The sequence below is a fragment of the Ursus arctos genome, unplaced genomic scaffold (assembly GCF_023065955.2).
Source record: "Ursus arctos isolate Adak ecotype North America unplaced genomic scaffold, UrsArc2.0 scaffold_8, whole genome shotgun sequence".
Taxonomy (NCBI): Eukaryota; Metazoa; Chordata; class Mammalia; order Carnivora; family Ursidae; genus Ursus; species Ursus arctos.
The window spans coordinates 55,338,468-55,350,037 of record NW_026623100.1 but is presented as its reverse complement, the minus strand read 5'-3'; the positions used below and the strand labels follow the sequence as shown (position 1 = coordinate 55,350,037).

The 11,570-nt window shown below is 39.2% G+C and overlaps 1 protein-coding gene across 1 annotated transcript in view; it reads left to right on the top strand.

Annotated features, from left to right (window-relative positions):
* The first annotated feature begins 870 nt into the window (after window positions 1–870).
* ARHGEF33 (Rho guanine nucleotide exchange factor 33) overlaps window positions 871–11,570 on the top strand; it is a 46,651-nt gene continuing 35,951 nt past the window's right edge. The window contains exons 1-5 of the mRNA XM_057308961.1: window positions 871–900; window positions 5,600–5,743; window positions 7,939–8,103; window positions 8,423–8,544; window positions 9,476–9,618. Of these exons, the coding sequence (XP_057164944.1) occupies window positions 871–900; window positions 5,600–5,743; window positions 7,939–8,103; window positions 8,423–8,544; window positions 9,476–9,618 (604 nt within the window). The remainder of the gene's footprint in view (window positions 901–5,599; window positions 5,744–7,938; window positions 8,104–8,422; window positions 8,545–9,475; window positions 9,619–11,570) is intronic.

The following is an 11,570-nucleotide window of genomic DNA, read 5'->3' as shown; positions in this document are numbered from 1 at the left end:
ATCCATACAACCAAATACGTGCAACCGGTGCTTTCATCTATAAACTGTTTGATTCATACAAGGTGGCACAATGGAACTATAATAAGTGGATGAGCAATGAGCTGCATGTTTACATGGGCTGTTCTGTCTTCATGGCCAGCCAATATGGTTCTGAAAGGTACTAAGCCAACCTTTTTTTCCCTGGTTTGTAAGTGGTTTTTATAACCTACTACGTCCTTTGTATTTGCCCTGCGTTTCACAGTATCTGGGGTTGCCAATATTCTTTTCTTTTTGCCTGCATCCTTCCCAGAATCTTTCCAGTGATAATTCCCTTTACCCACCCTCTTGCCCAGGAAGAGAGTAAGGTTACCTTAGCGGAACTGGGCAGTGACAGGAGAGAGCTTAGAAGTTTGGCAAGGACATTTTATGCAGGCTTCCTGAGAACAACAGAGTGACAACTGGACAAGTGTCTGGTGTAGCCTTCCTGAGTATAGAACTACCCCCTCAAGTAAACTCCTGTCAGCCCCAAGAACATGAGGGAAACCCTTCATGGGCCTTCCCTTCTGGTTGGTTAATGTTCACTAATCATTCAGTTTGGTTGAGAAACTTCCCCACTGTGGTAGAACATGTTTGGCTTTGTTTTGCTTTGTTTTTTACTGTAAGAGTTGTATCAGGGAGATATGGTTAGGTCATTAAGATGTGAATATAGAAACCACTTACACCAGCTTATATTTAATTCTTGTATCATTGGTTTCTTGTCATGCAACCACAGATTTAAGATCCTATGAGTCCCCTGACTCCCTGCATGTGTGTGAAAAGGATAGGGACAGAATGAGTCGTGTTCTTTGAACAAAGCTCTTTCTTCCTACAGGAGAGAATGAACATATGCCGATGAATAACCCTTCCACGCAGATTTACCAGGTAAAGACAACTAGATCGTTTTGAACACTCCTGTGATAGTGATGACTGTCGCTTACGTATAAAGTTTTCTAGTACTCACAAGTGCCTGCACATCCGTCATTGCCTTGATTCACTTACCAGGACCATGAGGTAGGAAGGGGCAGAGAGTGCTGCTCATGTCGCACCTTTGAGAAAACTGTTGAGTGAAGGACAGCTTATCCAGGTTCTAAATTACAGCACGACTCCCACGTTCACTCCACTTTCCTTGCCTGTCACCACCATCATTCTGGCCATGACGCTGTGCTGAGAGGAAGGAGAGAGCAAGCTCTGTTTTTCTTGGTTTCCTATTTCAGCAGGGAGAATTGAGGACTGAAAGGGGGTTAACACTGCAGATGTTCATGTAGGGTGATCGAAAAAATGTTAAGCTCCCTTTAAACAATGGAAATAATTTAATTTCCAAGGAAGATAAAAATTCTGTAAAACATTTTATAATATGTTTGCAACAAGGGTCATATGGGGCTGCTTTGGCTTTCACACAGTATTTATTTGGGGTCTATCTTCTAAATGCAAATTTAAAGTAAAATTCTGTCCTTAAAAATCATGGATGTTTATTCTGATATAATTTGTAATATAAAAGAAGCTTGGGCTAGGAAAATCCATGCTCCCCTCTAGAGTTAAGGCACTGTTATCTGGAATGCAGGAGAGGGAAGAAAGAACTAGCAGCGCTCAGTGGGGGCTGGGAGAAAGAGTGATTTCAAAGTTGGCTGTAAAGTTTTAAGCTTTGGTAAGGATAAAGAGTGGTCTTCTGAAAAGAGCTATAGGAATCCAGAAGAGTGGAGAGTTTTAGGAGAAATGTTATTTAGATTTGTTGAGTTTAAGTGATAGTAAGGTGAAAATAACAACTAGTTCCCAGAAATCTCACGTAAGAAATCAATGCTGTGGGCCAATCAGGGTGAACCAACACAGGATTATGAAAACATTTTTGTAATTGTGATGCTCCTAGACCAAGACCAGCAGTGGGAAGGGATAGAGGAAATAGCCTCATTTCAATTTAATACATATTTATTGAGAAGTTACTATGTGTAAAATCAACTGCTTGGTCTAATGAGAAATAAAACAGATGCAACAGACAGTTGCAACTGATTTTTAAATGTCCGGTACCTGGAAAACACATGCAATGAATAACTCAAACAGGTAGGCTGTTGGAAGGATTACAACAGAGGCACCGATGTGGTGGAGGGATGAATGAATATTGGCTGAAGGATTTGAACCAGGCATTTAAGGACAGACTGGTCATTTGGTAAGTGGATATGGGGAAGGGTGTTTCAAGCAGAGGGACCAGCTTGAACAAAGGCCTGGGAGCAGGAGTGAGTCTTCACTCAGTGCTGATTTGATGCCTCATTTGTCCACGACCTCCAAATGCCTTCCCTGCCCACCTCCCCTCTGTTCACATCTGACCTGTGTATGGCATTGGAATGACTGTGAGTATGTCTTTAAACTTAGGAATGATTTAAAGTCTATTATAGATTTTATGTAGGTCACTCCCTGAATGTTGGCTAAATATAGCGGCAGTGAGGGGTGGCCTCATTCTCTTATTGTATCACAAATCCAAGTACATCTGTTCGCAGTGGAACAAATGAAGCAGTGGAAGTGAAGTTGTTCTATGTGACCTCTATGATGCTGTGATTATAACCCCATCCTTGTTTTAAAAGAATGCTTCCTAAACCCCAGTCTGTTTACTCCAAGCAACACTTACCAAAAGAAGATGAAGGAGAAGTAAAGAAAGAAGAGGAGGAAGAGGAAGGAGGGAAACAGGGAGAGGTTAACTATAATAGAATACAATCTATACCAAAAAGGGAGAGCAAAATAAGAAATTTGAAGAAAATATGATGTTTTAGCCATTTGCTATTTTATTTTCTTAATAGACCCCCATCCCTACCTGAAATTATAGTTAATATTATCTTGTTTATTTATTTTTTTATTGTCTGTTTCCTTCTCTAGAATGTAAGCTCCAAGGGCAGGGATTTAGTACATTTTGCTCTCTGTTGTATCCTCAGCATAAAGTACAGTGCCTGGAATATAACACATATTCAATAAATATTAGTTAAATGAATGAATGAATATCTGCAAGATGTGTATATTGCTTTGAGCCAAGAGACCTGATGCAGTCATTTAGTCTGGTGTCAAATGAGTTTGGAAAATTGTCTGGTTCTTCTTTGGGACAAAAAAGAAGAGATCCTTACTTCATAGCCTAATCAAAATAAACTCAAAAATGGATTAAAGGGCTGGAAATTTAAAAATCAAACTATAAAAGTTGAGAATTAGTGAGAATTTTTCTTGTCTCTGGATGTGAAATGTCTAAGTAAAAGAGCACTGGAAGAAATCACAAAGGAAAGGGCTAGAGATTTCACCCATATCATAATTCAAAAATTTCCCAACATAGATATATTTTCAATCAATTCAAAGGCAAATAACAAAATGGGGAAAAATTCTTACAAAGACTATCACAAGGGTTTAATGATATATAAATAGTTAATATAAGTCAGTAAAAAAAGAAACTTCTGAGACCTCAGAAGAGTATGGGCAAAGGACGCAGACAATTTACCAAAGTAGAATTACAGATAGCTAATAAGTAGGAGAGAAGATTGAGGCTTTTGAAGCTTATGACAATCTGATTAGTAAATAATAAAATAATTAATAATATTTAGTTCTGATGAGTGTGTGTAAATTGGTGGAAACTTTTACAAAACTTATTAGCTAAAATACAGTAAAAGTGTTAAAATGTTCAAAACTCTAATTAACTCCTGCTCTTTGGATGGATTTGACCTCCTTGGTGAGTAAGGTACATTGACCCCAAATCAGGTCCCGGGAGCCAACAGGAGAGTGAGCACTACCATCTCCCAGTGCATTCCAGAATTATCACCAGAACCAGTGAATCTGTGTGGATGCACTGATGGCTCCTTGGCTCATATTGCCTTTTATTTGAATCCAAGTCTACCCCGCTTTTCTCTCATTCTTTGTTCACTGCACATAGGCCTCTCAGATTTCACCCAATCTCTTTTCCAGAGTCAGATTGTGTTCCTTCAGACTGATTACTTCCTTTGCACATGGATTTTTAAAATAAGATTTCGTTAATGTGAGAAATGGGGGTGGGGTCCCACAATCAGGGCAACAGATGTGGTAACTGCACCATTTGGTCCTAGCTCAACTCCCCTCTAATGATGTAAATTCCAACTGTGTTTCTGGCTCACCTGTAGGAATGTAAGCATTGCAGCCCCCTCCATTTGTACTACTTATGTTTTATATATTTTGTCCAAGACATGTTTTTCTAAATACACTAATTTAGCCCTTTGAGTCAAATACTACCCAACGTCCTTAAACTCACAGTAATTTCATATTTAGGAATTTATCCTAAGGAAATAATCTGAAATACATACCAAGCTTTAAACAAAAAGCATTATATGTCAGCATTATTTATAATGTTGAAAAATTACAAACATTAATTTCTAAGAAAACTGAATGGGTGGATGAACTCTGGCACATCCATAGGATGGAATATCCAGTAACCATTAAAAATAGACACTTAGAAAAAATTCGAAGGCTATAGGAAGGGTTTATAACAATGTTTGGCAGTAAAGGGGGGACAGGATCAAAATATATCTGTAGTATGATTTCAACCATATAAATGTATCCACTTACATTCATAGAACAAAACAGAAGGAAATGTGCCAACACATTTGCGGTTGTATTCAAGTAGGGAGATCTGAAGTGATTTTTTTCTTTTTCCTTTTTCTCTGTAATGAAAATAATTTAAGAAAATGAGTTATGTGCAAAAGGACCCCTAACTGAAAAATTATGGGAACCAGTCTTACAGTAATAGGTTTCATCATTAAAATTGCCATTGAAAGTTTTCTAGGATTTTTAAGTCCTTTTCAAGCCTCAGTCTCTTTTTGCCATTAAGGAGTATCTTCCAACACCAGAGAAATTAATTCTACTAGGTCTGTGGTGCATCCAGGGATTGATAAGAGAAATTTCCAGCACGCCATGCTTCATATCAGCTTCGGCAGTGCCCTGTAAGAATGACATTAAGGGTCAACTTCTGCAGGGACTGTAGAGGAGTATATTTGGGAAATCTACTCTTGACCGTTCGAACAACTTGCTGCCCACTTTTTGTTCTAAATTATCATATTTCTGGGGATTAATAAAGAGGCCTAAAATTAAGAAGATAAAAACTGGCAGAAAGACGATGTTTCCTCTGTACAAACCCCAGTGTCGGGGGAAACCAAAGCAATGATGTTGGCATCCTTGCCATCATGTGCTGCTTCTAAGAGCCTGTAGTCAGGTGTTGTAGGCATTTGGCCTGCCTTGTGGAGCTTTCTCAAATCTTGACATTTATGACTTAGCAGGGATCTCAAGGCTCGGGCCCAGTCCCCTGAGTGGGCCTCAGAGTAGACTTTGACCTTGATAATGGAACATATTGAAGGACAAGTCTGTGTGAAAAACAAGTTGGAACGACTTGCATAATTTATGAAAATTTAGTTTGAGGGATCTTTGGTGGAAAATGATGGGAAGACATTGATTAAAACTCACCTTGAGAAGAGTTAAGAAGCCAAGAAAGTAAAGAAAATTGAGAAACAGAAATTAAGAACAGGAAATAGGAAGAATTCGGACTCCTCTCCCCTATTTCTTTGAGCCTAAGATGCCCTCTGTGGTACCCTAGGCTTCGAAGTACAAGTCTTCCCTGAACCTGCCTCCGGTGGGAACCCGCCTCCAGCGGCAGGATGGAGGGATCATAACCTCTCTAGAGCAGCTTCATGAAAAAATCAACGAGATGAGGAACGTGTTCAACTCGCTGGAGAACAAGGTAGACACCCATTTCTAATCCTTGGGGTGGGCTGTGGGCTGTCAAATGAGAGAGCTGAAGAGAGAGCATTTTTTAATCACAAGGAATGGCCAGTTGGTCCTGGAAAACCAGTCAGTAGCAGCTAACGATACTGAGCCCCACGCCATCTTCAAAGCGACGTGCTGCTTCAGGTGTCATTGTGCTCACATATGGCATCCCCTCCCTTGCTCATCAGTGGTTGTGAAGCTGTTTGTGTCAGGCAGTAGTGTTACTTCGGTGGCAGGTACCCAAGGGGTTTAAAATAATATATGGGAAGGAAATGGGCTCATAGCTTAAAATGGTCTCAAAATCCCCAAAGTCCCAATATAATCTGGCTGTTAGGGAAGACTCGGGGTAGGGGATCCTACTGCTGTCTTTTGGTTCCTGGGGAAAACTCCACACATCCACCTTAGGGAGCAGTGATAATGAAACCTATTTCTGTCGGATAGTGGTTCCCTTTTTTTTCAAACAGGAAACTTGAGTTTATTTCAGAGCACCTGAATGAGTGTCAGGTTTCCTTCCTTCAATTTTAAAACTTGCACAAATTTTCTTTTGGTATTATATTGCCGGCGATTTTGTTTATTTTGTTCACTGAAGATGAATTTACATAAAGAGAATGACCAGATCAAAGGTAATTGACCTGGTGATTTAATCCATTACGATGACTAGATTAGGACATGTACTAAGATCCACCACAAAGATTAATTAAAATTAAAAATGACTAGAGCAAAACACAGATTGCTCATGGCGTTTCTCAGGCTTCCAGTCTGAACACTTGGCAGGTCCTGCTTTTTTCCTCAGAATGATCTCTTTGGTTCCACTTATTTTTCTCTATTCCTGGCCCTTGAAAGAAACCTTTGTGCGGCACAGTGAACCACAAAACCCTATATTTTAAAAATGTGGTGTAGGAGACCAAGTCATTTTATAGTGGGAGGTGTCATTGTGAACTGGAATCATTTTGGATAACCAGATTCTGAAAATGTTTAGAAGTACACATTGGAAGGAATTTTGTTAATGTTGTCAAAAGTTCTGTTTTAAAGAGAGAACTGGGGCTAGGAGTTCCTCTTCTTAGCGGAGTGTAAGATCATGAATTTTCAGAAAGTAATGTTATTATCTTCTTGTTATTATTATCTTAACTTTCTGTCTGTTGAAAATGCTTTTTTTCATTTGTTCAATAAAAAACCCCTGAACTTTAGAAGGGCTCCATTTTCTCCACGTTTCTGTTTGTGCTTAACATTTTGATGTGCCACGTAAAGCGGGAGAAGAATTAAAACTTCTTGAATACCTTCTATGTACCAAGCATGCACTGTGGCAGGAAGCCTGCCTAAATGTATTCATTGAACTCTCCAGTCAGGCCTGTGAAAGAGGCGTCACAGTAGTTATTTTATGCAGGAGGAGACTGCTACAAAGAGGTTAACCAACTTGCCTGAGGTCTTACTTCTCCCAGGAGAGAGCTAGGATATTTGTACCCTATCTGACTCCAAAATTGATACTTTTTCATGCTGTGGAAGTTGACAACAGAAGTCCAATGTGTGCGCTCCTACACGACCAGGCTTGACTCCTGAAGATAATTCAACATCACTATCAACAGTGTGCTGAGCTCCTGTCACTCAAATACAAACGTCATTTTCTCCTTTTCCACATCATCCAACATTCATATATATACATATACAGGAAGCCTCTTCCCTTTCAAAGAGATTCTCAGATATGCCTATTTATTACTCTTCTTATCATTTAATTTTTTAAGGGAAAAACAACTGAATTTCTTCACTTTCTATAATACCAGGGATAATATGACCCATCCCTTCTTTCATGGGATTCAAAGAGTTACTGGATCAAGATGGTCTTTCACAAGCATATGTTGCTTTTCAAGTAAATCTCATTTTAATCAAAGGTGTTAGAATAAAGAGTTGCTCACAGGAGCACCTGTGAACTTAACTGTTTGCTTGCTTGTCACTATTGAGCTTTGGCATGTGCTATATAAAAAAGACCCTCTTTTCCTTAAAAGAGTGGGACCAAGGTTGCCTTATGTTGTCTAAACTTTAGTCTACCAGTAAATGAGGTCTGTAGGTTTTCAGGAGCCTGGTTTCTTAAACAAAATGAACATTCAAGGGGCCAGTGGTAGTATTTATAATAGTTTGTAGTAAACTGAACTCACTCTTGGTGATTATCTTTAGTTGCAGGCCTTGGCCTCTGAACTCAAAACTGGTTTCACGGAAGCGATGCAAGAACTGTCAAGAATTCAACATGGAGAATATGCTTTGGAAGAGAAGGTTAAGAGCTGCCGATGTTCCATGGAAGAAAAAGTTACCGAGATGAAGAATTCGTTAAACTATTTCAAGGTAGGCTCCTCTTCTTTTCCCCGGCTAAACAGAGAGGTTCTTGGTCTTAGTCACAGCAGAAAACACCTTTTCATGTAGCAGTCAAATAAAAGAATTTTCCCTCTGGCCCATTCACTAATTATCACGGAAAAAAAAAATCTATCTCATGTTTTTCTTTCTTGGATCTCTGTGTTAAAATTATAGATCACAATAGAAATAAGACGTTCATCTATCATTCATTCAACAACTATGTATTAAAATCTTACCATGTACTAGGTATCATGTTATATCCTTTCGCCCCTTTTACCAGATTCAGTATGTATCAATTCCTATTTTTCAGGAAGAGCTGAGCAATGCCATGTCAATGATTCAGGCCATCACTTCCAAGCAAGAAGAAATGCAACAGAAAATTGAACAGCTTCAGCAGGAAAAGCGAAGGGAATCTCGGAAAGTTAAAGCCAAGTGAGTGTGTTACACAAAATTGGCCAATGGCAAACAAATAAACTGTGGCTTGTACAGTGACACCGAGAACACCTTCTCCCCCTATCGGCAGATAGCTAACTGGCTACATACTGCTGGGATCTGCGGGTCAGCATGTGACGGAGGTTCTAGAGTCATAAAGACGGGTTACACTTAAAAATGGATGGTAACTATTACACGGAAAATGTGCTCAATACAACAGGAAGTAAAATGAAAATGATATAAGATGACATGCAGAATTCAACTGTAAAAACATGTAAAATAACAACCAGAAAGATCCACTCAAAAATGGTGATTGTTGTGTTAAGATAGTGGGGTCACTCAAGATCTTTTTTTAATTAGTTTTCTAAAATTTCTCTCATGTTACTACTAGTTTACTTCTACCATTGAAAATACATTTAGGTTAATAACTCCACCAGGTTGAATCAATTAAGTTTCACCATTAAACATAAATAATCATTATTGTTGTAGGTTTTTAAATGATCAAATTTAAAATAGAAATATGGCAACAGTATTTGTGTGACCCTGAAAGATGGCTCGTTGTTTGTGGTTGAAGACCTCCTGCTTCCCGGTACCTTTGTGTTGCTTTGTTAAGTGAGTGCAGATCACTCCAAGCAGATTGTCATCTTTGTAAACTCTGTACGGATCCTGATGACAAAGAAGCCAGGGACAGAAAAACAAAAATATAGATATTACAATTAGGATGCAACTTGTATGTATTTGAAATTTTTTCTCCAGCTTTGGTGATGACTCAAGTTGAACCCTAAGAATTGCTAATATCTAACTTTTTAATTTACAAAAACGGCACTTTTGTATGGTTCAACCTGATAATTCAGAATTTTTCTTGAATTATTCTGAACTGATGCTCTTCTTAACCCATCAGGCATTAAGACCCTCTGTTTTCCTTCCTCAGGAAAACTCAAAAAGAGGAACATGGCTCACAGGCTGGGCCTGCTCAAGCACAAGGAAGTCCTTTCCGTTCAATCAATATCCCTGAGCCTGTTCTTCCAAGCGAGGACTTTACAAACCTGCTGCCTTCTCAGGCCTATGAAAAAGGTACGGTTTGCAAATCATATTGAATTAGCCAAGCCTTTTCCCTTGATTCCTAGAGCTTACGTAATAGTGAGAATGTGTTTATGTCCTCTATCCTTATATAGGAAAATGATGTATTACTCAGAATTTTTTCTCCTGTAACTGGAATTTATAAGAATCAAGAGGATCCTGGGGCACCTGGGTGGCTCAATCGGTTAAGTGTCTGCCTTCAGCTCAGGTCATGGTCCCGGGGTCCTGGAATCGAGCCCCACATCAGGCTCCTTGCTCAGCAGGGAGTCAGCTTCTCCCTCTCCTTCTGCCTGCCACTCCCCCTGCTTGTATTCTCTCTCTCTCAAATAATAAATAAAATCTTTAAAAAAAAAAAAAAAAGACTCCAGCGGATCCTAAGAGACCAAGAGAATCTGCCCAATTTTAAAAGATTTTCTTTTTTGGGAAGATACTTATCTGAGTTTTCTAAATTTCAGATACTAACCTTAGTAGAAAAATGTTAAAAAAATTATTCACTCTAATAACTCGTTTTATTTTCCACATTACTTCTCAATCCTTGTCTCTGCATAGACATTTTAAAGGCGTATTCTTAGCATAAAATTGGGTGTTCTGCTTTTTTTTTTCAGCGGGGTGTCACTGATATGAGAAAATCACATCTGTCTTAACTGGCAGGCAGTGATGTCAGTGGCAGTGTAACTCTGTACCCCTCTTCCTCTGGATAACCAGAGCTGGTGCTGTCTGTCGGTGGACAATCACTAGCCGCACCGCTGATCTGAGGGATGAGAGAACAGATGCTAGAAAACTGTTCCTGGGCAGTGCTAAAGAAACTGGTTTTCCATCCAGTTACCTCCATCTGTAACCATGTCTGGCTACATGTTTGCTACATCTTTGTATGCTCAGCAATGTCTAGCAAAGCACCTTATATGCCGGAGATTGAACGGAGATATTAACGTTGTTTAGAAGAATTGTCCTCTTTTTTAAAAAAATGTTTTGGTCACATATAGAAAGCCTCCAAAAGAGGCTCAAGGACTTCTCAACCAATTGTAAGCTCCTCTGGGGCAGGGCTGGTGGTTTTCTACCATTCTGCCTTAAGGCACAATATATTCCTAGACGATAAATGTGTTTTGAATAACTAAATTTAAAAAATCTAAATCAGACGGCTTTTAATCAGTATAACTTCAAAGTATGGATCTGCTTTTCTTCTTTGTAGTTTTGTTTTGTTTTGTTTTTTACCTCTTTGAGTAGTTACTTTAGAGACTGATAGGTGCAGTGCGGGAAAACTCACTGATCCATCTGGGGAATGAGTGGGTTCATCACAGGTGGTTCTATTTTCTTTGCTCCATGTCACGAGGAACAGGACATAGAAGGATGGTCTTATTAGGCAAGAATACAGGATGGCCTTGGAAAGTAGAGGTCAGATCAGTGCCTGGTCTGGGGAAGTTGAACATGTTCACAAGATAAAAGATTAAAAATTATATTTGCAAAGTGCTCAGATGGAGTTCAGTGAGCCGTGTGGTGGCAACTCCTCCTTCCTTCCGTTATAACAGACATAGCTTATATAACATAGCTTATTCAATTGAGTTTCCACAGAATTTGGGAATAATGTGCCATAATAAGACATTCTGGATATGATTGGTGGTAGGTTATGTTAAAACTCAGGATCTAAGGGCCACACTTTAGAAAGGGTTAGGTTACCAACTGTTAATTATAAAATGGTGCAATTTTTGCTTATTGCTCCAAAATTCAGTAGCTTAAAATAGCAAACATCCATTATGTTATAGTTTCTCTGAGTCAGGAATCTGTGGGTGCCTCTGGCTTAAGGTCTTTCATGAGATTGCGGTTAAGGTGTTGACTGTCCCACTACCCGTTTGTCTTTCCTTCTATCCATCCATCACCCAAGGTGCTGATGTAGATGGTGGGAGATAGTAATGAACTAAACAACAAACATTTCTGCCATCTTGGAGCCT